Genomic DNA, 27,181 nt, shown 5'->3' on the forward strand with positions numbered 1-27,181 from the left:
CAGTCACAGCAAGTAGGTGAGCAGCAAGAGAGCTGGTGTTTGGTTCAACCCTGTTCTTGTTAGGGCCCTCATAGTGCCATGATTCAGGGGAAGGGATGGTTAAAGGAATAGCAAGAAAAGGCTTGTATAGGCAAGAATGTTTTATTTGAATTGTGCATTTTCTCATGTATTAACAACTTAATTCTGTTGGGTGCCCGCAACTCCCACAGAGTTTGAACTGAAATGCAGTTCTTGCAGGATTGGGACCTTTGGGAAACTAGGGAACACTTTGGAAAACTAAGATGCTACTTTTGGAGTTTGTTTTAAGTTAAAGAATTTTTGGTCCTGCATTGATTTTCATGGCCAGAACTTAGCGTTAAGTTCTGTGTTGAGAAAAATGTGAAAGGCCAAGAACCCTCACAGGGCTCAAATCAGAGCAGCAGCACCAATGGCATAATAAAACCAGGATACTTTTGCAATATAAATTTGTATTAATATTCTTAATCTTCACCAACTATTTTGACAAAAGTTCAGTTAGAATGAAGTAAAAGACACAAGAAGAGCAAAAGTAACTTGAACTTTATACTGGAAAAAAAGATAGTACTGGAAATCTAGCTAACGTGTTTCTTTAACTTCAAATGTAAGTCCACAATTTAAAATAGAGGAATTCCCACATAGATAGGTATTACCTACAGTGTATGAACTTCTGTGCAGTTACCTGGACTTCGTCATATTTCACTGAAAGGAGAATATTTAGCTCCTACCATTGACAAGTTCTGTGTTTTGAGGGTTTATATTATATTGTAATATTATTTGGTTACTTTTATTAAAAATACGCAAGTCAGCCAGACTCTGCCCTTCTCACCCTCCCCAAGCAGTTACTGCTTGTTAGGAACAGGGGTGGCAGAACTGGCCTGTCTTGAACTACAGTAACTGCAACCTCTTGGCTTGCATTGGGCTGCCGTCCAACTGCACACCCGCCATGGTCAAGGCCTCTGTTCTGGTCGTGGTTACTCCAGAGCAGCTCAGCCAGACCAAACGAGTGCAGACAGTATGGTTAAGCACCAAAAAATAAGGGGAGGCTGTTCGTCACTGTCCCTGTTACAGAGGATGAACAAGCCATATCAGCGGCATGTAGGGAGCTTTTAACGGAGAAATGCAAATTGTACCTGTATTTGAAAGTTACGTTTTTTCCTTGTTAAGCACAGCAAATGCATTTCATGACTGACTGCTTAAATAAATGTGGTGGGATGCTGATGTGCGTAGTGAACGAGTGCCGTTCTGTCTGTATGTGTCTGCTTCTCCTGCCTATGGATGCGGTTATACGCCGAATGCAATGAAAGGATTCGTAATACAGTAATTAACGTACTAGAAACTGTTTGTTTAGTGAAGTCTTTTTATAGCTGTTAAAATAACACACTGAAATATACAAACGCTACTTTAATAAGGCAAAATAAAATCATTAGCCTGACGGAGGGCTGGATTCTGCCACCGTTACTCATGGCTAAGCAGCGCTGTGCTCCTGAGCTGTTGGCTCCCCACAAGACGGGTGGCAGAAGCAGGGCCCTGGGGAACAAACGTGCTGCTGATAAATTTGGGATGAGCGGCCAGTGCTGATGCGCCTAATCCCAGTATCCCAATGAGGTGAAGGGCTTAGGGTTAATACCCTTGTAAACTTGGTGGGAATAAAAAGCTTGGAAAGGAAAGCTCATGAGAGCCTCAGTTCCTTTAGTCGCTGGTCTGCTCGTTGTCATTGTTTGACCACTCCTCCTCCTCCTCCCTCAAGACCTGATGGGATGCTTGGCTGCACGGATGCAGGACCAGGCTGGCTTTTGACTACCAAGAGAATTTTTCAATGCAGGAAAAGATACTGGCTTCTCTGCCTGGGCTTAGTGTTTCCAATTTCTTGTCTTAACTGCTAATTTATGTATAGGCAATACTGCCTCTACAAATTAAAAAACAAGTTTCACATATCAAAATCTAAAAATACATAGATATTTCCATGAAATTATATATCAAAGTCACCTGCCAAAGTGTCTTAAGTGTGGTGATAGGCTGTTAGCAACAAGCGGAAGAAAAAGAGCTGTAGGATCTCTTATCCTTACTGTGAATGCTTTGTGGTATTTCAAAAATAATAGGTAGTTTTCACTTCAGTGAATTTTATTACCTGTTGCTTCAGTGGACTTTAATTGATAGTAACAGAGAACTGAAAACATAATTGTCCATTCCTTTGTTTTAACTACAAAATCCATTACATATCTAATTTTGCTTTTTAGTGATGGTATAAAAAGAAGAAAAAAAATCCTTCCAGAACGTCCTAAGAATGATTCTTCATGTTAGATGATAATGTTTTTTATGGGTTATTGACTTTTAAAAATACATGTTGATACTATATAGAGTAGCTCTGATCTATTGCAAAAATAGATATTCTAGCCTGAACAGCAAAATATGAAGTATTAAATCTAGGTAATAGATCCTGCAGTTCCTTCAGGTGCTTAATAGTTAATGAGTGTAATATCCTTCAAAAGCACTGCAAAGTGAGCATATGGCTCAAAAAACTCCTGTGGCATTCCAGGATTGGTGTTGGAAGGCAGGAACAGAAGGTTATAGGAACTGAAGATGGATAAACCTGTTACCTTGTGAGTTACCTCCTCCATCCCTCTGCTGAGATCTGACCGTACTACTTGACGCTCTTTTCCTGTTAAAAATTGAGAGAAGGGGTTTGGGGTTACAGGCTTTAATATCTTCATTTGGTTCTCACAGGCCAGTTTTGTACTTGTTATCTGTGGTCACTTGTGCCATCAGGATTGAAGGGTCCGGGGCTGAGCGATGCCCGTATGGGGCCAGGCAGTGCCTGTAGGACGCTGGTGCCTGAGGCTGCCCTGCTGAAACACAAGTGCTCACCCTGGTCTTGTAGGAGCGGTGGGGAAGGAGTCGGTGGTCAGGGTGGCTCGAGCACGCGCGGAGCGCTGATCTGCCTGACACTGCAGGCTTGATGCCTGCACTCCATTTGGGACTGGAAGCCAGTACCTGATCGGGGCTTGCCAGAAAGCCCCTTTGGGGCACCTCTGTGTACCTTCAGGCACGTGAACCGATCCCAAAGCACATGTCGCTGCTTAGATTTCATAGTTGGCAGAGCAGCAGTTTATACCCCCAATTTAAGACTCAGACTCTTCCCCGCACACACTTAATTCCCATCACTATACAAATAAAAGATTTAAAAGATGCTTAAAATTCTCCCCAGCTGAAACACCCTCCAAGCCAAGCGTACGCCTGAAGCAACCTGAGGTGGTCAAGATGTTATCTTTGATTAAAATGGAAACTGTGGCAGAGCCATGAGGGCAGAGCCTGCACGGTTTCTGCAGCGCACCGCAGCCGAGTCGTGCGTGCACAGCCCTGTGCTGCAGACAGTGACTCTCCTTAGTGATGTTTGCCCAGAACTGGAGAAGGGCTGAAAACCACCGGTCAGGCAGCAGGGTGTGAAGGTACGGTATAACCATACAACAGAGCTTTGTTTACGGACTTTCACGCTAATTATAGCTGAAGTTTTAAATTGAGGCAGATCAGAAAACCTACTGCAGCCAGATGCAACCTTTAGCCACGTTCCTCCCTGTACAGGGCGTGAGGGGGCATGTGTCCTGGCAGAGACAGCATTTTAACATCTCTCCCTCATAATTACCATCAGGCCAGAAGGCAGAAGACACCCGTTTGCTGCTCACCTGGGTTATCCCTGGCCTCCTCCAGCCAGCCCTGCCTGCTTTTTGGATGGGTTGGGTGTTTTAACGTACCTCCCTGGGGAAAGCAGCTGCAGGTGCTTTCTCCATTACAGTTTGCTTTGCTGGGAACTTGTGCACAAACCCATTCAGTTTTACAGTAAAAGTAATGGAAATATGAAAAACACCACTGTAAAGATGTGGCAGCACTGTTCACTGCCCACCCCAGACTGTGCTGCTGCGGCTGGGATGTAGCAGTGCCAGCAGCGAGCCGGCTCCTGGCACACCGGCGTCGGGCAGGGCGCAGCCGCTCCCGCGGCTTTCCACTGCTCTGTCCCAGCAGTTACTTTCTCGTGATGGGACAAGTAACAGACTTACAACAGACATAGCTACGCGGGCAGCAGTGACAGACACAGCGTAAGGCGCTCGGGTCTCTCAAGCACCTCTGCTCCAATTCACAGCATTTTTTCTCTTCCAAGCAGATAACAGTATCTATCCTACCCACCTTGAGCAAATATTTAAGAGATAGGCAGCACTGTTTGTGTTCAGCAGCAGTGACTGGACTCTGCTCATACACCTGGGACGCTTTGCTAACGTGTCCTGCGGGGCAGTTTCAGGTCATGCTCGGTGTCCTGGCTGTAAACAACCCTCTTCCTCCCCTCTGCAGCATTTCCCACAACCGCCGCCTCCTCCTCCAGCTCCACAGCAAGGCCCAACAGCCAAGTACAACTGACAGCCGCCGTATAAAATGCAGGGAGAGCTGCAGAGCTCGTGTCGGCTTCGCTGTGCGTTTGTGCTGAGTGGAGCAGGAGGGTGCACGGAGGAGGGGCAGGTACAGCGGAGGGCACGAGTGGAGCACGGACCCACGTGCTGGCAGGATCCACGGACAGGCATTTCTCTCTTCTTCCCCTCTCCTCCCATAAAATTAGGAAGGAGACACATTTTAATGACAGTTTGCTGAAATGTGCACTCCCTGCTGATTTGACATTGGGCAGAAAAAGTGTCTACAGAATCAATTTTTAATAAATGTAAACAACTAAATTATGAATGACAAAAATATCACTGAACAGTTAAATATTAATCACATAATTACTTAAATTAATACTTTTAGTGCAACGTTGTGACAGAGAGTTTTACTTACGCAGTGTCACTGCGCTGGCTGGGCAGGCGCGCGTGGGGGGACAGGACCACAGCTGCTGGTTGTCCCACAGGTCCCACAATACTGGGTGCTCCTCTTAAAGCCTCTGGAACCAGATTTATTAAGAAAGAACTTCTGTTTTCTGTTCAAAAAGAGAGCTGTCAGGAAAATGCCTAAACTGGCCCCAAACCAGAAAGCAACTCCCCCCACTCCAAAATCTTTCCCATCCCAAAGTGCCATTAAAGCCCCGACAGCAGTGTGTGATGTGCAGAGCCACGGCTGTGCTCAGTGATGATCTTGGGAAGACCGAGGGGGCTCCAGAGGGAGCTGGGGGTGCAAAAAGCCCTGGCTGCTTCTAAGATGGGGTTGGGCGAGTTTATGAAAGAGATGGTGTGCCACAAGCTCTGCTGCGGGGGCTGGAGTCACTGCCCTGCGGGCCCCCTCTGCGCTCGCACCTCGCCAGGCACTGCGGGGAGCTTGCGTGGTGGAAAATTGGTTGCCAGCATTACGGGGGGTGTGGGTAGCAGCAGCCGTCTGTAGGTACTTGCACGCGGCTTCCTCCCCTGCCCAAGAAACTAAGAAAAGAATTTACTGGTGCTCTTGTCCTTGTGGGTTGGCTGGCTGCGTTGTTTGTTTTTAATCTAATAAAAGGAGATCTTAATATCATAGTAAAATCGGTACAAAGCTAGAAACTCGCCCCTTGGCGTTTTGGCGAAACATTATTGAAAATGTAAAAGCCTTTAGCAGAAACAACAAGCACAAAGAAACTGTAGGAGTAGGATCAACAGGTTGTGTTCTGGATGTTGGGAGGAGCGGGGAAGAGCATCCAGACGGTGCTCAAGGTGCCAGTGAGACCCACTAAGCTGGAGGCTGGACGCCAGCCCCGTTGTGGCTCTCGCAGGGACACGATGCAGTGGTGACCAGGAGCAGGGGCCTTGTGAGAGCCAGGGTGGGCAGCACTGCAGAGCGGTGGCCAGGCGGTAGGGAAGACCACATTGCTGGGAGGGCAGGAGTAACTGGGGAGGATGAACAGATGGCTGGGAAGAGCCGTGCACTGGGAAGATGGTGTGAGCATAGCGGGACCTGGCCAGGGTGGTGGAGCCAATGGAAAGTCAAGCTTGCCATCCTTAGACTTGCAACCACTTGGACTGATCCTGGCTCGGTCTGCTCCCTGTCTGGAAATTAAATCTTGGACAGAAATTTTAAGAGTGTTTTTAAACTAGAAAGTGAAGCAATCTCTTGCAAAAGGTGGGAATGCTGAAGAAGCGTTCATTGCTCAGACTCACCCATCGCTGTAGGATCCATGTGCGGCTCTTTTACCCTCGCCCCTGTTTTTCTGTGCCTCTCACCTCTTCACAGACATCACTGGAAGTACCATCCCGCATGCCATAAGCAAGTGCCTCCCGAAAACGCCATTACCCAGTTTGTCCACCAGTACAGTACTGGGCACCATGACCAGTGGACTGGTCATGGACTTCCTACAGGTACAGTTTATACTGGCGAGACAGGAGAAGCAGGAGCACTTTCCGCATGCAGTGTTATAACATGCTGCACTGAAGTTGGTTCTTGGAACAACTCCCTAAAACGAGCCCCCTAAAACGTCAAATAAATCCTTAAACTATTCATCACACTGTTTTTGGGGTGGCAGTTAAGTCTTTCAACACTCTGCAAGTTTCTTTCCCCAGCAGTAATTTTGCTGGTGAAGAAATACAGCTCAGGGCACTCCGCAAAGGCCTCAAAATTCATGTTGTGTTTTCATTACCAAAAAAAGGCTTCACTACATTAAAGAGCGGTCCATTAAAATTTTGTACCCTGTCTTCCCTGCGCCCCGTCGTTGTTGGCAAGCCTTCCCCCATACGCGTGCGGAGCCAAACAGCAGCCTTCGCCTTGCTTTTGCAGACTTCACAGAGAAAGGGCAGCGAAGGGGAGGAGGTCTAAGCCACAGCCCAGCTTGTTTAGGTGTAAGATCAAAACTTCCAATAGCCACGCAAATTTACTTGATAAATATACTATCCTGAACCTTAAGCTGCTCTGTCGGTGTTTCCTCTGCTTTCAGTCTAACCCAGCACAGCACACTGGCTCATGTCTAAGGAAATAAATTAACTGTCTGGTTCTTGGAATAAAATTTAACATTGTACAACAAAGCAATATAATTAACCATCTCAGGCAAACAGCCCTAAAATGACAACGAGAAAGAAAATAATAAATCACTGGAGGCTTACCGAACCTTGGGATTATATAAATGAAACGTTGCAGCGTGAACTCGGTGGTGTTTTCTGATACTGTTGAAAAGCTAGAGGTAGAAGAAAAACAATAAACGTATTATAATTAGGGTTTAGAGGAGCATTTGGTTATTTTTATAAGTAACTTGGACTAGCTGAATGCTGACACAGACATGAGAGCAGGCAGTAAAACCTGGAGCTTGCTTAAGAGGGCAGAAAGGTTTTCAGCTGAATTCAGTGGGGACTTGCTAAGTCCAGTTTTATTTAATATCTCCACAGTTAATTTAGAAATAAATGGCACGTTAATTAAATTTACAACTAAATTAGCAAGTTAGAAGATCAGAGCAAGGTGCAGCTGTGGAGAGCAAATCTCACCGTGTTGCATGCCACAACCCAAAGGTTCTTATCCACGGCCGGGGAAAGTCCTACCCTGGTCTGAGCGAGGGACACGGGAGGATTGCGTGGCCAAGTCGAAGGGATGGCTCGACAGTGAAATGCAGCAGGCTGCGGGATAGTCTCTCTGGGAAATGGAGGAGTCCTCGCTGGCAGGGTTATTTAAGACTCCACTTTGAAACACGAGACACTCTGCAGTTGGGAACAATGCTGCACTGTCAGAGAGATGGACTCAATTACTTAATAGGTCGTTGCTGTCTGTCTCCTGCGATTTTCCTTTCAAGAACATATATTCAGCTGGGTTATTTCTCATGGGAAGACAAAGCGTTCTGAGAGAAGCCAGGCGTTTGGAGGGGAGAGGCAGGAGGAATGGCAGCCAGGCAGATGCCCGGTTTGCTTTCTGCAGAGCATGCTCCTCAGGACGTGGAGAAAGCTGGAGTGATGTAGCTGATGTGGTATTTTGGTCCTGTAACCAGCTGATCCCCCAGTTTCACAGGTCTTGCTTCCTTTTCTTTGCTCACAAAGATTTGCCACGTTGCTGTCTTCTGCCAGACTCTTATCCCTGGGGCTACTGGTGGTGGGACTGTGGTCCCACAGGCAGCACCGCAGATGCTGCACGGGCCATTGGTTGCTGGTTTGCCAAAACATTCAGCATTGGATGGCCGCTTACCCAGCATTGACAGGTCCATACAGCTCATCTTGGTGTACGGGCAGCCTCTCCTCTAGCACGGAAAGGCTTTGGTGGCGTTTGTTCAAAATGACAGCCAAGCTGGAGGAAAAGCTCATGGCCAGGAGCCCATCTCCGAGTAACTGTTCAGTTCTCCATTAGCAGGACATGGTGGATGGGGATGTGTAACGGAGCCGGTGACGCATGTCCTCACCAAAATTACTGTGCCAGCTGTGGGATGAGCGTTTCATAGGCACTTTCCTTGTTGGGGTCACGGGCCAGGTTCACAGCCCTGATTCGGGGCAGTGCGAGCTTAGTGCCAGGGCAGCTGCGGGGCTCTCGCCACTGGTGCGCACACGTGTCTAAGGCATCTATCTTTGTGCACTTGTCTGTCACCAAATTAAGATACTGCGTTACCTTACGCACATTGAATTGATGCAACTAAATTGGCTGGATGTTCTTCAGCCCTGAGGGTGTGATGAGATTTTGTCTCTTTTGCCCATTTCTTTTTCTTTTCTTTTTTCAGAATAAGTCGTCTGTTTAATGGCACAGAGCCTATTGTCTTGGACAGTTTAAAACAACATTATTTCATTGATCGAGATGGAGAAATTTTCAGATATATATTAAGCTTCCTAAGGACATCTAAGCTACTGCTCCCAGATGACTTTAAGGTAAGGAAAGCTATACTCTGCAATCCATTTTTTCCTCCCATTCTGTCATTTGTTTTGGTGCAAGCTGGTTTGTGTGCTTGACCTAAACACACTTAACTAAATGTTGCTGTTTATTGTTAGGATTTTTAGTACTTGTGTATTACACAAGGGATGCTATTATTTAATAAATGGACCAATGGTTGTCATGGATACCATAAAAAGTTAAACGATGAAGCTTACGGCTAAATCAGTTTTTCTAAACTAATTGTATTTTCTCACATTTTTAGCTTATTTATCAGGGTATAACAACAATTAAGAAGCAACATCAGCAACTAGCACTTACCAGGGTTTAATGCTCAGAATCTGAAAGAAATGTTTTAAATTTGATACTTAGAGGACTTGAACTGTATAATCTTTTTCTTGTTGGTATAAAAAAGAAACACCCTTAAACAAGCCCATGAGGATTTGTGTTAGATATAACCGATGCAGATACTTTGATTTCAGGAAGTCATCTTTTACACAATTTAAGAGTGTCAAAATATTCTTGGGGGATGGAATTGACTGAGGGCTTTTTAAGGAGCAATACATGTTTTCTATGAAATAATGGCGCTGGTTGTTGCTTTGCAAACCCTGATTGTTTAAACGCTCTCCTCCTAGCCTTGTTTATTTGGCTTTGCACTTACGAAACTTGCAACATTGTCATCCTTATGTATGAAAATTAGAAGACAAAAGTGTCCAAACTGTAGATGACAAGATTCAACAAAAGCACTAACTCCAGGATGAAATGATGAATAAACTGGGATGGCAACGGGGATCTGCTCAGTTAGAGGACGTGGAGCGTTGCTGGAAAGTTCCCGCGCCGTGCAGTGAGATTTCACTTTGCATGTTGGACTAGGCAGGCAAGATAATTTGGCCAGTCTTGACTGAGTCTGTCCAGATTTGTGGTTGCTGTGGTGGCTTTAGCTTTGGAGTACAGCTGATCCTCATGCTGCAAACTGCTCCTCAGCCACTCTTGCCTAAGTTATGAGTATTTGATCCCGGCATGGGAGTGTTGATGGTTAATGTTGAGCAGACACGCTGTGTGATGGGAGCACACATCTCGTCCCAAGGCAGGGAGAAGTTCTGGCATTCACGGGTGGTTTTGGAGCTCCAGCCCAGAAGGGCTGTCCTGAGCACTGGTCCTTCTGGGGAGTGGTGGGCAGGTCGGGGAGGCTGGACTGCGGGTTGGGGTGCTGTGAAGGAGGGCGAGAGCCAGAGCACTGAGGGTGGACATGAGAAAAGCTCTGTAAAGAGAAATGAGAGAAAACATGCAGGTAGGAGTGAAGGTAAAGGCTAGGTAAGATGGATCAAGTAAAGGGGGTGGATGGAGAAGCAGTACAGGTGAAATGCCAGAGATGCTTTAGCAGCAGCATTTTACACAATCTGGTGGGACAAGGCGGCGTGAGAAGAGAGGGTAGAAAAGATGTAGTTCAAGCTGATTGTGGCCTTGACCGGCATCCAGATTTCAGAGGTGCTGTGAAACAAAACCAGCAGGATTTGGTAAGAGCCTGGAGGTGAGAGTGCCAGTGGGTGCCAAGGACTTGTCTGCGCAGCAAGCCGCTGGCAGGGCTGGGAGAGACTCGGGAGAGCCGGCGCTGTGCCCGGGCTCAGTCCGTTGTTCCAGACCATCTCTTTGCATAGGGTTAACTGTATTTTATTTAGTTCCTCCCTGGGAGAGCTTTAGAGCAAACCCCAGGCTAATGAGGGCTCAAGAACAAAGCAAAGTATTGCTAGGTAGGGAGTAACTAAATAAAAATGCATAGAAGAATGCGCTACAAAGCTATATTAAAACTGCATTGTAAACGGATTTGACTTCACAGAAATCGTGTAATTTTACCAGCATGATTAAAGTGACAGAAGACAATAATCAAAAGGCAGCAAATGGAATCACTTGGTGTTTCTAAATGCAAAACTCTATTTAAGGTATCAAACCTGACAGGTTTTCCAGTGAGACTTGCATTAAATGTTCTTTATGTCAAACAAAGCATTATCAAGTGTTTTGAATATTTATTAGTTTTTACCCCTTAATTTAATCAAGCAGTTTATTAGCCTCAAGGTTTAGCCAAGTTGCTTTTCAACTTGAATTGCTGCTCACATGGTTGTTTTGGAAAGTTTGGAATGTTAGTACTGCACCAGCGTTGTTGTGTTTGCTATTTAAGTGTTGTTTTCAGACTAAGTTAACACTGAAATGCAGAGAAAGTGGGGTATGTGTTCCTAGGCTAGTGATTCTTTATTATCAGGTCTGACTGGTGTGTTTACAGTGAATATTAATTACACTTCCAACTACTAATAAGCCAGAACTTGAAAGAGTTTAGTATCTTGACAGGTCTCCCTGCTGAAAGCAACACACTTAATAGTTCATATAATTTTCCTGGGTTTGGGGGATTTTAAGCCACATGCAGTACGCTGAGAAGTTACCGTGAGTTGTTTGGCTCTGTTCTCTTTTGAACCAGCCCGTGCTGTGCGAGGTGATGGCGAGCAGCCCAGAGCTGCTTACAGCTCCTGCTTCCTGCACCACTTCAGAGTCCCACGCGTGGGACCACGACACCTTGAACAACAAATGTCCTCAAGCAGAGCGTGGAGCCAGCACCCCCTGCTCTGCCACGCTGCAGGGTTAGGGGGTGGCTGGCACAGGAGCTGCCCCTCCTCTGCAGCCCAAATATTCTCTGCCTTGATCTCCCCCCACCATCAGAGGTGCTCCCCCAGTACATTTATGAGCAGCATCTGTCCCCTTCACTGCCAATACATAACGCAAAACCAGGACCCTTCGTACCTACTTATTTGAGGCTCGCTCCCTGCTTAGAGATCATCAAACAAAAATAGACAGAGGCAATGTGTATATTATTACTCCATCTTAAGGAGGGGAGGAGCACAAATGCACAGGACATCTGAGTTTTGTATGGATTATAGAGGTCACCTGTAGCACTGGAACCACAAGGCCAACATGCTAATTTATTAATATAATTTTAAAATTAGTGTGTTTGCATCTAATTTTAAGCGCTCTCAAACTGACCTTAGCAAATGGCACAGTTGTCATCGTAGAAGTGAGCAACTCTCTCTTGTAGCGAGGAGTCCGATCTTCACAGCACTAAAATATAAAAGAAACATTGAGACAGGATGATTGTTGTTCCACGTAACAAAGGATAACAAGTGAAAAATGGGCAGAAAGAGCCATTTCAGCCTGTTCAGGAGTCAAGATTAGGTACAAAAATGAGGGACCTCTTCAGTCTACTTGCTACAGCACAACAAATTCCCTTTATTGCCACTGCCTGATAATAGGTGCCCAGACCCCCTAACACCGCACATGCATGTTGCCTCTTTGCACCAGCACGCCTTGGATGCCCAGCTTCTGTTACAAACCCCTCTGCCAGGTGCAGAACCCTTTCCAGCATATTTGTGCTCAGCCTAAGTGTGGAATGGACACAGACATGAGAGTCTTATTTTGGAAACTAACCCAAACACCTTGGCTTAACGCAGGCAGTTATGACCAGGTGCAGACGTCGTCCCATGGAGCACGTGATGCTCCAGCACAGCCCCAGTTTCCACCAGCCATCTGAAGCGTGGCTGTGTTGTTCTGGCAACAGTAGTGGAAGAGCTGTTTCATTTGAAAACTGGTTGTCTTATCTCAAAATGGTATCAGAATATAAAATTATCTTGTTTATTTTAGGACAAATGGTGGCTAGCAGGAGTCACTAAAGAGCAGCATTTGATGCGGTGGGCTAACAGCTGGCTGTGCGGGAGGTAGAGGTGGTGGGATCCTGCTTTTGTTTGCTTTATGGCATTTCTGTTTTGGCCTGGGAGTGCTGGACCATTGAACTCCTGTGGTTCAGGATACTGTCAGCCTAGTCCAAAGCCCAGTGAAGTCAGTCCAAAAGACTCATGAATGTAATGAGCTTTGCATCCAGCCTCAGGAGCACTGTCTCTACTTTCAGGAGCCTCTCTCTACTTTCAGAAATGAAGGACTGGTTTTTATATCGCTCTACCACCTCTTCTAGGTTTTACTGTTGAGTTTTCTTAGCACATATTCACTTGATTGACCTTACAAATAATATGTTATTTTATAGTGACCATGAACACAGATATTCTAAAACTAGTGTTTCAGGACCTACTGAAAACAGCAGGAGACTTTCCACTGCCTTCAGTAAGCACTGGGTGCTCCTGTTCACTCTACAGTATCACATTTTTCCTTGGCATTGCATGTTTTCCTTTGCTCAAAAAAGAGATACACAGGACCAGCAGATGCCCAGTGAACATTTGATAGGCCCCTGCACACACCTCTGTGATGAGGTTAGGTGGTGGACTGTGTTGCTCCAGTGTCCCGCAAAAAGATTTCAGAAAGTTTGGGGCAGGGGTTGTTTTTTCATTTAGGCCACTAATCCCTGTAGGTTTAAACCGATCTCATGCTCAGTAACTAGGGAGCTTCACCAGTGGGCTGAGAAAAGCAGTAATGGTTGAGCAGAGAGTGCTGATTTTGGGGAGGGGGGAAGATACTTTCCCTCAGGGTAAGAGGCTTTGGGGCTGACGCTGTTTTACCCGAGACCAGGTGATGCAGCCAGTCTCCATGCCTCTTCATCTGGCCTGTTCCCAACTCCAGTTGTCTGCAGCATGATTTCTGTATGATTTCTTCTTTAATTTTCCTGTTGTTTTTCATCTTCTAGCTACTTCCCATGACTCTGTTTGTTGCCCTCATTTCTTCCCGCTTGCTCTTATCACTCTTTCCTCTCTGTGCCTTGTCCAGTCCTTTTTTCTCCCTTAGAGGTGTGTGTATTGTCCCAGCGTTAACAGACATCGAAGAGATGTAAAGGATCCGGTGTCCCTTTTGTAACGTGGTAACCTTGCCGGTGTCACTGTGAATATTCATACATCTCCAGGCTGTAGGCAGCCCTGGGGTGAAGGAGCACCTCTCCACTACCAGCGGTGGGTCTGTGGTGCCAAATTTGAACAGAGTTAACTGCTTTGGTTCAGTAATATCCTGCAGCAGCAGATTTTACAGGTTAATTCCAAGCCACTATGAAGAGTCTCACCTTTTTGTGCTGCACGTTCATTGGCCTTTGATTCCCCCTCTTCCCTGAGTCCTGGACCAGCAGCACTGCCGTTATTTTTCATGTAATTTTGGTGCCCATTTCTTGATTGCTTCTTGTCATGCCCTTCTTTCCAGTCCAAATGATTCCTGTCATTTCACTCTTGTGATTTCTCATTTCATTTCATTGCAGTGGTGGAGAACTGGCCTTTATGTCCAGGTGTTGACCTACAGCATACTCCACAAAAGTCCCGTAGCGTACCTGCGGTGCAGCGTTTCCATCTGGGAACAGGTGTAAGAGCCAGGCAAGCAAACGGCAGGTCTTTGCAGAGAGGAGCTGGTGCTGTGCTCTTGTTGCTCCTCTTCCCTTCAGGAGGCTGGAGGAGTCTATGGGGCCAGTGTAAGGAAACTGCCTGCTGGGTGCTTCCCCCTCTCTCTTCTCTGGCTTGGTCTGGTGGGCACTGCTGCCTCCTCACATCTGGGGGGCTGCTGACACCCTTTGCCTCAACATACTGTCATGCATTTAAGCTGAGGTGGGAAGATCTGTCAGAAATCTGATGAAAAATTATTAATGAGAATGTGCAGGAGACATTTCAATCAGTGAACTGGGAATTGGATCAAATTGGGAATTTGAATTGCCCAAAGCCCAAGCGAGGTGATGGACAAATGGCTGGGAAGAACTGTTTCTTTTGAGTTGCTGGAGTGCACAGCTGAGCTCACAGCCAGCGGGATGGTCACTGCCTCCGTATAACTTACCAGGCTCCAAAGTACACTTCAAATACATGAATAATCATGAAATGCAGGGAACAGCTGAGCTGCTGTAGCTGAATTTCAGACTCAGCAAAGACAGGTGAGAAGTGAAGCTGAACTGACATCTCTGTCTCATAACGTGTGCGAGAGGTGACAGCGAAGCCAGAGATCTTCTGTTGTAAGATCAGAAGTGAATATCCGAGGCCAAGAGTGCAGATTAGAGCTCAGGACATCTTCTCTTCATCAGCAGGCTTTGCTTATTGCAACCAGTTATTTTGATTTCTTAATCCAAAAGTAAAGCCTTCTGGCATTGAGCTTGTGGGATAATAAATGAAAGAATAATTCAGAGCAATGGGAACTTCACGGTCAGCTCAAATAGATTCAGCACTAACACAGTGTGGTTTTCTGTGTAGGTGTAAGACGAAGACAAAGTGCGTGGATACCTGTTGCCTTTGCACTCTTGCTGACAATACATAAGCCTAAGTAGGTCAAACAGGAACAATACTCATTTTTGAAAGAACTATAAGCATTGCTAGTTTCTCTCTCTCCCTCTTTTTTTTTTTTCCCAGGACTTTAATCTTTTATATGAAGAAGCAAAGTATTACCAGCTGCAGCCAATGATTAAGGAACTTGAGCGATGGAAACAAGAGAAAGAACAAAGGAAACACTTCCAGCCCTGTGACTGCTTGGTCGTAAGAGTGACTCCAGATCTGGGGGAAAGAATTGCATTGAGCGGGGAGAAAGCTTTAATAGAAGAGATCTTCCCGGAGACTGGGGATGTCATGTGCAACTCTGTGAATGCAGGCTGGAACCAGGACCCTACCCACGTTATTAGGTTTCCTTTGAACGGATACTGCCGGTTGAATTCAGTGCAGGTAATGGCCTTTTGGTGCTGGCTCATCTGTTTGCTGGGGTGTTTTTTTATTATTTCTTGTTCAATTATATGCAAATTATTTGCTTCTGCCCAATTACCTTCAGTGCTTATACTGCAAGGAGACATTTTCTGCCTGGTGAGATCACAGTCTTCCAGGTTTTCCTAAGTCTAAGCAGAAAAATAGATTTAGATTTTGTGTATGTTAGTGCCATGCTGGTCTCATAATGGTGTTATACTGATAAATGCTAATTTTTTCATCAATGTATAGCCTGCAGCAGTTTTTTTTTCCTCCAAAGTGCCCCCAGGAAGAAAGAGAGAGTTCCAAAAACTACAAAAAAAATCTCCACACCATTTTATAGAAAATGCAACAATGTGTAAATGCATAATTTATGTCTCACTCATAATTAAATGATGGTGCCTGCGGGATGGACTTAAAAAAATTGATCTCTGCACTTTTTTTTTTTCAAAAGGATGTTCTATAAAAATTGCCCAGAGTATTTTAAACAAAATGTATTTCATTTTATACTCAGAGTTTTGACATTAGGTTTAAAATTAAACATACGAAACAAAAGAAGATAACTGGACAGATAGGTGGATGGTAGCAGAAATAAATATGTGGGTTGTGTTTAGGCAGCAGCCTTATGGGCAAGAAATGCCATTTCACAAGGGATCATGGCCACTGCGGCCAAAGCTTTGGTGTTGTAGCTGTCCTTGGGCTGCCGAGAAGGAACAGTGTTGATGATGCTGTTAACTTGTGCCTTAATTAACAAGGGCAAACCAGAGCTCTTGGTTTTTGCATGCGTGCCTTCAGAATGTGCGGCAAATACTTGTATTATGGAAAGTGAAATCAACCTATAGGGGAATCTTTCCAAAGTTACTGTCCCCTGCAGATGGGCTGTGGCTGCCGACCTTAACTGGGCTGTGGGAAGTGCCTTAGTGGTCTTGATAAACTTTCCTGTGGGCAAATACCCACAGAAGATCTGGCTCATGGGACAGGCTGGCCAGACAGGTTGGGGAGGCAGGCGTAATAGCAAGGAAGGGCAGGAACCTAGAGCCCTTACTTACCTGTGCTGTTATTACACAGCAAGCTGCGGCGCCTTCCATCTCCCAGGCTGCCAGCTGACAACATTTTTGGGAGACCTGCAGTTATCAGAATATGTAAAGGTGGACAGATTCGCTTTAACAACCTGCATTTGACACTGACACCCCCCTCCGTGGGGCAGCGTTCACTGGTGCTCTGGGCACTAACAGAAGCTTTTGTCCGAAACCATTCTGAACGCAGCTATTTGTGGTGATTTGGTTCAAGACTCCCAAGTGTTTTATTTGGTTAAACTTTAACAGTCTGATGCCTGTGGTTAATTTTGCACAGTCCTTAGCAATTTCACGTTAGGCGAGGTTTAGAGTGGGCTGCCCCAAAAATAGAAGGCTGGAGGTGGGTTGGAAGCAGATCCGTTTGCTGGCAGTGGGAACAGTGCTGAATTCATCCCTGTGCTGGGTGGAGAAGGGAGCAGCTGCAGTTTAGCTAAGGTAAGTGCATAGGGAAGCATGTTTGTGTCTCAGCCACACTGTCCACGTGAGACAGCCGGATGCATGCAAGAAATCAGAATAACTGAAACAACAAAGGGTCACTGCGAGCCACTGACGGGCTCAGCCCTGCAAGCAGCCAGGCAGAGTGCTGGATGCCCACATGGCTTAGCACTTGGCTCTGTTTAATCCACAGTGGCATACTGGTAGAAAACCTGTGCTTGTAGTAAAAGCTGAATGCTAATTAGTGTTATTATTTGAATGTGTTTTGAATTCAGTCAAAATTCAGACAGAATCAAAGAGTCTTTTCGCAGGTTCATGTGAAAAAAAATTTCTGTCAAAGCGTCTACAGTCTAAATAATACTATTAAATTACATCACTTTACTAAATTACATCATTTTACTATATAATTAATAGAAAGTGTTTTCAAACACTTTCTGGAAAATGATGCATTTCTGAGACCAAAGGCTGATGCAGTTAGCAGCTAATTATCATTTGCTCTGATGGACTCTGGTCAGTGCATGGGTGCTGCCCTTCCCCTTCCCAGGATTTTTTGGCAAAACAATATTACATCAGAAGTTGGAAGTACAGTGAAGTAAAGGCACAGACTTAAGGGAGGTGGGTTAAAAGGGGTAGTGGTTGGAAAAGCAGAATCATTTCCAAAGAACCTCAAAGAATGACGTGTAAGTCTGCCTGCTGCTTGCCGAGTTGTCTCACTTTTGTCTCCCTGTGACCTGCTGAATGTATTTGGTAGCAAAACTGCAATATTTATAAATTCTTTGGATATTTTGAAAATATTTTCATTAAATGTTTTGTGTCAAGAACTGTGCATATAAAACAAAGAATGTCAACATCGAATAGTGACAGCCAAAAAAATACAGTAGCTCTTACTTTAACGCCCATTTCTAATTACATATAGATATAGAGTTTTCTTAAGACTGACTGTTCCAACTCCTCGCAACAGGTTCTGGTGAGATACATGAGCTTACCTTAGAGAAAATTCTGTGATGCTTGTGGATGTTGATCATTGAGTCTTCATAATTAAGAATGTATTCCTTAGTATTCTGCAAAATCTAAATGAAATGCAGTAAGTGAAAGTATCATGTTTCTATTTGGAAAACCTTCCAACAAAATCAGTCTGTGTCTCGATGTGCTCGGAATACTGGAAGACAAAGTATATTAAATCCTAGCACAAATCCTCTATTTAATATTGTGTGTGTCTCCCTACACGTAGGAGAATCACAGCTGGTACTCATTTACTTTTTGGCGTATTCTCTTTGGAGATGTACAGGAAGGTAGCTCTGATTTGATTCAGAGGTTTCCCTCGGTCTGTATCTTACCTTCAGAAAAAGTAATGTGCATAGAGCCAAATTCACTAAATGGCACTTAAATCTGTCCATGTTCAACACGCCGTTTAGTCTTGTGCAGGCACTGGCACATACACGACAGTGCTCAGCGCACAGGGAAGCAGCCTTTAGGAGGCTTTTTCTGTAGACCTGAGCTCAACTCATCCAAGTTACACTTAAAACTGTGCAATATTTAAACATTCTCTGCATTGTTTACAGGATTTGGCCTGTTTTGTTTCTTGCTGAGAAGACTGATGATAGCGAGGTTTTTAACACTAGATTATAGCCTGCAGTCTCGTCCTTCAAGCACGTATGTAGCAAAACCGAATCACTTTGTTCTGCGTGCGGTGCTCTAAGGTGTAACGTCCACCTGGACTGCGTGTTTGCAGAGAGCCGGCTCGGGAAAGACAAGCCCTATGTTAACAGGGAGCCTTGCGTAGCTTTGGACTGAGGCAAGCCAAGGGCACCCCCGTGCTTGTTTTTTCTTGCAAGCAAATTGATCAAAAAAATTTTTAGCAAGGATTTTGAAGTCACGTCTCTGAGATCTTACCTGTCAATCCTCTGTTTCGCTATCCAGCTAAATGGAAGAAGCCTCCTTTCCTGTAGCTGGGTTGCCTCTTGTCTTCATCTTGCCAGCTCTAGGAACAGGGATACGTAATACACTCAAAAAAACACTCCAGCCTGTGAGATAGCAGTCTGGTGATGTTTTAGTCCTCCTTCCCTCTCAAATTCTTGCCTTCCTCTTTGAGCCAGGAACAAGTGTTAGTGTCTGCACCCTGTTTCTGTCCTACAGGCTGCGTACAGCCCGGACCAATAAGAGAGTTGTAAGCCTGCTCGCTCTCTCTGAAATGTGTTTTGATAACCCACTCTCCCCCCACTTCTTTTAATCTCTCCGGGTTCATTTTCACACTAGGGTGCTTTTTTGATCTTTCAGTTTTACAACTTTCTTACAGTATAAAGTATATAAAATCAGGGCAAAAGTCAGTGAGATGTGGCAGATGTTTCTAAGATGTGGCAGACTTTCTAAGAACGTTAAGTCCCTGTGTCCCAAAGCCAGGCAGAGCTCCTCAGGCAGGTTATTTCCAGCAGATTCTGCATGGCTTAGGCAAAGCTGTGCTAGAGCAGCTCCCTTCCTTTGCCTGTCCTTAGCAGCCAGGCTAGCAAGTACAAGGTTTTAGTTACCACTGAAAACCCAAACCATGGTTTAAAATGCAGGTGGCTAACAGAGGCCATCTCAAAGGGGGGTTCCCATGGATTAAAACCAGCAAATGCTGCTGCCATGGCTTGCATTGCACTACGGTGCCACCTTGGATAGAGCTGTCCCTTAATAAAGGCTCCAAACGGGTGTTTCTGGAGAAAGCAAAGCTCACATTCGGTCAGAAGCAGCAGTGCACTAAGAAACCCACCTTGGCCTCTCATGGGTCCATGTGCGAGTGCAAGGGCAGAGGTCTGGTGTGCAGATCTTTAACGTAGACAGGTTGTGCCTTGAAACATAAGACTTTTAAGTACTACTACAATAGGTGTAACTGGTGAAGTGCTTCACAGCGCTAGTAAAACCAAAAAAGAAAGCAAATTCTTTCTATAACATAAACCTCTGAAAGCATACGAGTTGACTCTGTCTGAAGTTGGGTACATTGCTTCGACACTTCTCTAGGTTGAGTGAACAAGTTTTTAAACAGCTTAGTCCCTGTCATCATGGGTGGCAGACGGCTGTCATATGAGGATGCTGGTGTTACCAAGTTCCTCAGGTTTAGTACATCGTAGAATCATCACAGAATCACAGAATACCAGGTTGGAAGGGACCTCAAGGGTCATCTGGTCCATGTGCTGTAGCAGTGGGAGTGGTACCTTGGGTGAGCCTGTTACAGAGAGTACAGACTGCTCCCCTTGATGGCATTTATCAGTAGAGAAAAACAAGGGAACCATGTTTCCAGGCTGCTGCCCTGGACTCAGGAGAGCCGCCAGCGGGAGGGAGCACGGCATCTCCTCCAGTGGGTCTTGCATTGCAGCTCTGCCAAAGGTGGATCTGGCATCCGCTCTCACCGAACGCTGAGAAAAGTCTGTGCGTCCTGCTCTGCTGGGAAGCCGTATATCAACACGCTCAGCCGTGTGAAAACACGGCCCCTATCACATTGCCAGGATCAGGATATCCTAGGGTAATGTGCTGCGTGACAGTCTCAGAAATTAAAGTTGCCTCTGGGCTCCTTGAATTCATGCATCTGAATTGCACGAACTTTTCTTTAGAAGGAGAAAGAGAAAATACATATTTGGGCAATACAAATGAACCTCTTTCTTGGGCCAGAATGTTTCCTTATTGTCCACGTCTTGGCTCCGCAGCCCGCCCCTGCCATGCTCTGCTAACAGCAGCGCTCCCTTCCAGCGAGGGAGAACCCCAGCTGCCATTGCCGTGAAGATCTGGTGGAAGTGTCACTCAGACTCCTAATACATTTTCGTCTGCCAACGAAGAGCTGAGAAATGTTTTCAGCCCCTTTCTGTAAGACTGTTCATATTACTAATGACTAATGGGCACTTTTTATTACGACTTAAACCCGATGTTGCTTTCTGTAAGCAGTAAGAGATAGCATCAATATCACTGCAGTCCAGTATTTTACTATATAATGTACTGAGCTGCTCTGCAGAGTGCTTATTTGTTTGATTAATTTTTGTTTTCTACAGAGGTTTGCTGAGAGCGAGACTTTAATCACAGTGTAGTCATTTAAGAATAAGTTATAGAATTATAGCTGAATAATATTCATTCAACAAGGACTTGAAAGACTAAATCCATCATTTAGATCCGGTGCTTCTGAATGCTTTTATCACTAAAAGTTGCTAAATATTAATCTGATTTTTTTTCCCTACATTGCAGGTGCTCGAAAGACTATTTCAGAAGGGATTTAACGTGGCAGCTTCATGCGGTGGTGGGGTGGATTCCTCTCAGTTCAGTGAATACGTGCTGTGTCGCGAAGACAGACGACCACAACCTACCCCAACAATCAGAATAAAACAGGAGCCCCTGGACTAGCCCCTACCCGTACTCCTTTGTAACCGTAGAAGTGTTTAATAGTCCCTTATGTGAAACATTAAGGATTTGCAAAGCAGTATTAGCAAACAGATTTTGACTTTATGTTGCCAATTAGTGGTATTCTGAAACTACCTGTCACATAGCCAGCCATGAAATGCATTTGAAAAACCAGTTGTCCGTTTTTCACGATGAAATTCCTGAGCACGCTCAGCGTACCGGGCCTGCCGGGAACGTACTTTGGGCTGAACAGCTGCGGTGGTGAAAAAGGCAAAAACCTCATAAACCCCTGACCCTGGCTTGGACTTCTGCAGAAAGACCAATTAAAGCAATTTGAACAGATGACCAGAAGTGGTTCTGACAGCCTTCCCAGTGACACCCCGACGCTGTGACGCGTGGAAGCGGGCGCCTCCGAGAGGAAGATGGTACGCTACAAACTGCACTGAGGATCTCCCCTGACTGCCGCACCTCCGTCATATCAGACGTGCTTTACACCTCCATACGTTACGTTACACTGCCGTGATTGTACTCACTCGTGCGAGCAAATGGCTTATTTTTATACAACATTTCCAACTGAAATCTCTCTCTGTGGACAGAATCCAGAATAAGCAAAGGACCGATTTATAGTCAACTGGTGCTCAGTACTAAAAAAACCCACACAAACGAAACAAAAAAAAGACGACAAGAAATTTGACAAGGCCGATGATGGCAATATTTGCAAAAGTGGGGATCTGGAAGCACAAAATAAAATGCCATTCACCCTCACACGAGGGTCACATCCCTGACGTGGAGCTGTAGTTCTCTTAAAGCCAGTCTTGTTTTGACTCAGAAACTGTTACGTTTTGCATCATCAAAGAAGCGCGGTTCTGCCAAGCCAGCTCTGCCACCCCTTGGTACTCATTCACTAACCATGTTATAAGCCCACATTTAGGAGGAAACGTTAAGAATTTGGGACAAGCCTACTCTATGGGTCTGGAATTTTTGCAAACAGATGTTTAAACCCTCTACTGCCACTGTCCGAGGAAAGCAGGCCACCTTTTGTTTAGATCATTTTTCCTCTATTATTTTAAACTATTATTAAAATACTGATTCTGTAGCTGCCCTCTATCTGTGTAATTTTCTCTTTACCGAAGCCCGCTGTCTGCAGGTTCCCGCTCCTTCCATGAATCAGTATCGACTCTGACTTGCAGGGCTTCCTAACTCAGGAGACAGCACCGTGTTTGCAGGTGCAAGGTTATAAATAGCATTCTGCTAAATCCTGTTTATTGCTGTTTAGCATGATTGGGTCCTCAAGAACTAATTCATGTGTTAATCACAATTTAGTTTCTCCCACATTAATTTATAGAAATACTGTTGTAGATGCTGAATTTTAATTAAACTCTTTTTAGATACATAAATATGGCCCTGTAGAACAAGGGACAGAGTATTAAATGGTCAACAATTCTTTAGTGCCAAATGATTACAATCAGGCAAAATTAAAACATCACATTTAAGACTAATATTTTCAAAAGCACTGAACGGTACTGACTGTCCAAGGTACAATCTAGGCAGGGGTCTGATTTTCGGAAAAGGGCTGGGTACCTGTCTATGGAAAATCAGACCTCTGCAGGTTTTCTCACCTTGGTTACTCAACTCAGAAATCTCTTCTGGAAATCTTGGCCGATACGCCTTGGCCTGCTAACTTAGCAGAACAGTTGAGCAAATCTGTCTACTTTAAAAGAGTTGTAAAGTTATTTTATTTTGTGGTTTTATACTTGTACGGCATTCTAAAGTTGCTAGGCATTGCCATATTTGAATATATGGCACAACATTCACCTTTGTATGTAAGATATCTGTAGAATTGTATATTATACATTTAATATTGTAAAGAACTTAACGTATAATTGTCATGTATTTGTGTATGCACATTTCTTATACAGTACTTCATGCCATAAACATTTCTGTAAAGTAAGTGATCAAAAATAAGCAAGTAGGGTGGAACACTCACTGTATCTCCCATGTTGTTTGAAAGAGGTGAGAACTTTTGATTGCGTCTCCTCCGGCCTTTCGCTCCGTTCAGCTTGATGTAGCCATGTCTTACAAAAAGAAAAAAAAAAGTTTTATTTATTACTTTCATACATTGAGTTCACTTTAAGTTCAAAGTATCCTTAAATAATCCATTTAGCTTTGTGTTTTTTGTCTTACATACACTTTCGTCCTGCCCTCCTGAATGGGGAGAGCGAGCGCTAGCAGCGGCTCAGCGCTTGTCTGCCGGCGTATCCTCTGTTACCTCTCAGCTGGGGGAGGAAGGGGAACCCCTCACCTTTACACTTAACGCAGGGGCCCAGTTCTGCCACTCATCCTCAGGCCAAGCCTCCCCTGGGGCTGTCTGCAAGCGGCACCAGATGCCGAGCGCTGAGCACGTCCAGCTCTGCCGAAGGCGCAGGCAGGCAGCTTGCACGAGCCTGGGTGCGGGATGGTGCTTCTAGACAGTTGCAGAACTCCAGGGAAGTATTTGGGGTTGGTCGGTTGGGTTTTCTTCAGTTTGGTGTTTACCGTATTTTTTTTTATAGCTCCATAAAGCAGCTCCAGTGCTTCGGGCAGCTTGCTAAGGTGGCACCGCAAAGGGTTCCAGGCTGTGCCAGCCGAGTCAAATGTGAACTTGAGATGGAAAGCTTGAGCCATGAAATCACAACATTGACTGCACTAAGGCAAGGAAGACATGTGGAAACAATCACTTCAGTAGAAGAAATATGCCTTTTAAAAAAAAAAAAGTTAAGCTAGGACATGTTGTTTTAGTTAGTAACTTCAGGTCACTTATTTAAAATTTATTACAGTTTCATTTATATCTTTTTTACTTATTTCCCTATATTTTTAGGCAGCAATATCAGCAAAAACTGATTTGAATTTTTACTTCTGGCCTTAAACCATAGCAACATAACTTAATTAAGATCATTGCTCAGCGTCACTGAAACAGGTTTTAAAATGCCACAGACGCTCCAGTGAAGCTGTGGTGCGCAGCCAGCACAGGTTTTTACTATGAAGGCCCGAAAGTAACCGTAGCCTGGTTTGTCGCCTAAGTCGAGTGAACAAAATCGTTCTGATTCTCTGTTGCTGAGCACCAAAACCGTGGCTCGAAGGACACGAGTCTTCGCTAGTGCTTTCTGGACAAGCCTGTGACGGCCCTGTGCTCCCGCGGCTCGAAGGCACGCGAGAGGCAGGATGTTCTGTTGTGCTGCTTGGACTAACGGCTCTGGAAAAGCAACTGTTGAGTGCATTCATTCACTGCATTAATAGCATCGAGGTTTGTTGACAATTTTATTAGATGTTTGACAAAGGATAAGGATCAGCACAACAAAACATTGAAGTATTTGGTTTTAATATTTCTTTGTGGGTATTCTGTTAATATTTTAATGCAAGATGTTTCTGAACAGTGCTTAAGAACGACAACACAATGTGAAATTCATGTTTGATAAATTAATACTGTATGTCACTCGATGTGTTACTTTAGTAAATTGTTTTATTTCTTTACAAAATAAGTACAAATAAGGGAGTATGTTTTCACACAAATTGGGGGTATTTACGAGTATGTACAGAAATCATCAAAATAACGTAATTCTAATAAACACAAGGCCTTTATAAACAATATGTACAAATTATCAATACATTTAAAACAATTTTACACTTCCTGGCCTTAAATACCTTATGAATAATCTTTTGGCTAAATAGCAGCAGTATAAATTTTCTTCTGCTTTTCATAAACCTTAAAAAATAATTAAAACTTTTGTTTTAAAACTATTGGACAAATAGTTCTATTTGTGCTTTCGCTATGGTTTCCCATCAGAAAAAAAAATATTGCCTCAAAAAAGTGGCAAGCATAACATAGTAAAAATTGAAAAGATAAATAAGCAAATGTCTCCCTTCTGTGGTTGCTGATAATACTGTTAGGTTTGAAGTACAACTTGTGCCCACCTGCCTGCTTAACATTCCTAGCTCGTACCCATGTAAAAGACTCACACTAACTTCGCTTACCTTTGGTGTGGGCCCCTTAAATTCCAATTCAGCAAAGCATTTCAAAAGCATTCAGCCCACCTCGAAGTGCTTAGAACTACTCATTAAGCTTGATGTCATGCGCTTGTTCATGAGCCTCTCTGGACCGGAGTCCTCAGGTCCAATCGTCCAAGGCAAAGGCATCGCCGGTCCCCGTGGCGCTGCCCTGACCGCCCGGTGGCACCGGCCTGCCAGGGCTCACCCACCCCTGCTCTCGTGGTTCTCCAAGAGTGGAACTGGCCCCCAAAAACTTCCCGTACAGTGACTTTAAAAATCCATATAGAATACTCTCAAATCTTTACTGAACAATACTCTCTTTTAAAACCACCATTAAACCACACTCTTTGCAATAAATAAATTAAGATATTTTTTAGAAAATAAAACCCAACTTTGATTCACGTTACTAACCAGCTGCTACAAATGCGCAAAAGGTTGAAGAGATTTAGAAAACAACTGGAAGCTAGTCAAGGTAACTCAGCTGGGACCCAAACGCACAGATTTCATACACTTAGGATTTGGTTCAGCAAATGGCTCAGGAAATGAGCTGTGCAGTAAAAGCAAAAAATCCTAAATATATAAAATTTGTAAGAGTGTGCAGTGGCTATTCTCTTAGCTGTGCAAAAAATTGCAATTATAACTAATCTAAAATAACAACAGGTATCGCCATGGTTAGTCAGTGGAAACTGTGCTAGTAAAACTAAAAAGAAACCAAACCCAGCACCAGAAGTGAGCATACAGGTTAACGCCAGGGTTAGGTCCCAATCCTGCGAACCCGTCCCGATCCCCCATCCGTGAGATGGCCCAGGGGAGCCATCGCAGAAGTCTGCCTGTTTGCTTCACTTCAACGCCAGCTGCTTCAGCCTGATCCCAAATGGCCAAATGGAGCAAGATTTTGATGTTGGTTGTATCTGCAGATTGAACCTTTTAAAACCTTTTGCACATTTTTTTTTGGTGTGTTTTATAATGTTTTTTTTTTTTACATAAACGGAATTTATTGCATGTGTCTGACAATTTTACAAAACAAAATTACTGGAACATTGACTTCTGAAAAAAATAGAAGGCACATTAAAATGACAGCTTTTCAATGCAAGTTGAGATTCCGTATGGAGAAATCAGTACAACTCTCGGCTTTACTTAAGCAGAGCTCGGTAGAGCAGGAGAGAATGGCTCGTTTCTCTTTCCTGTTCCATGTAGAAGATGAAGTCCCTGAGGTTTACACGAGTTATCTTCTGCCGTGCATACTGCCTAGATGAAGGAGTCCCCAAGCCAGCCTGACTGCCACCAGACACACCAAGACCCTACAAAGAAAACACAGCAAAGTCAAAAGTCCTGCAACAATTAAGAGTTTCCTCATACTCTCAGGTTTAAACTACTAACTGCTGGATTATTTTAAACATCTTAAATTGATTATTATGAGCCTAATTCTGAAAGCATTACATGAGATTCTTTTCTTTTTTTCCCCTATTCTTCTGAGTCTCACCAAGTTAACCAGAGTAAAGAGTCTCACCAAGTTAACTTGAGTAAAGAAACTCAAGTGAAAACACACGTGAGGCTAGACCTTGTTCATTTACAACTCGGGACAAATATGTCTAATTCTCCTGCTAGTCACGTTAACCGTAGATGTATTTGACCAGTTTAATTTCAGGAGCCTTTTAAGGACAAAACTCTTTGCAGCAGATAAAGGCATCTTCAGTATATCAGATGTGTGCACCATCCTACTCCACATCCTGGGTGTAGGACTGGAAGAAGGTGAGTGGTGTATCGGGATGTTGCTGCTGCAGTAACCTGCCCTGGGTGTACTGCAGAGAAAGGCTCCGT

General features: G+C 44.4%; 2 protein-coding genes across 3 annotated transcripts in view; one reads left to right on the forward strand and one right to left on the reverse strand.

The window, feature by feature from the left end:
- The window catches only part of KCTD15 (potassium channel tetramerization domain containing 15), a 41,471-nt gene extending 19,041 nt beyond the window's left edge, over positions 1–22,430 (forward strand). For both annotated transcript variants that reach the window (XM_068411341.1, XM_068411342.1), the window contains 3 exons: positions 8,639–8,783; positions 15,141–15,446; positions 21,182–22,430. In XM_068411341.1, the coding sequence (XP_068267442.1) occupies positions 8,639–8,783; positions 15,141–15,446; positions 21,182–21,337 (607 nt within the window). In that variant the 3' untranslated portion in view covers positions 21,338–22,430. The remainder of the gene's footprint in view (positions 1–8,638; positions 8,784–15,140; positions 15,447–21,181) is intronic.
- A 2,378-nt stretch (positions 22,431–24,808) lies between these two features.
- The window catches only part of LOC137669217 (transcription initiation factor TFIID subunit 4-like), a 140,928-nt gene continuing 138,555 nt past the window's right edge, over positions 24,809–27,181 (reverse strand). The window contains exon 15 of the mRNA XM_068411192.1: positions 24,809–26,661. Within this exon, the coding sequence (XP_068267293.1) occupies positions 26,494–26,661 (168 nt within the window). The 3' untranslated portion in view covers positions 24,809–26,493. The remainder of the gene's footprint in view (positions 26,662–27,181) is intronic.

Source organism: Nyctibius grandis, chromosome 12 (genome assembly GCF_013368605.1).
Source record: "Nyctibius grandis isolate bNycGra1 chromosome 12, bNycGra1.pri, whole genome shotgun sequence".
Classification (NCBI taxonomy): Eukaryota; Metazoa; Chordata; class Aves; order Nyctibiiformes; family Nyctibiidae; genus Nyctibius; species Nyctibius grandis.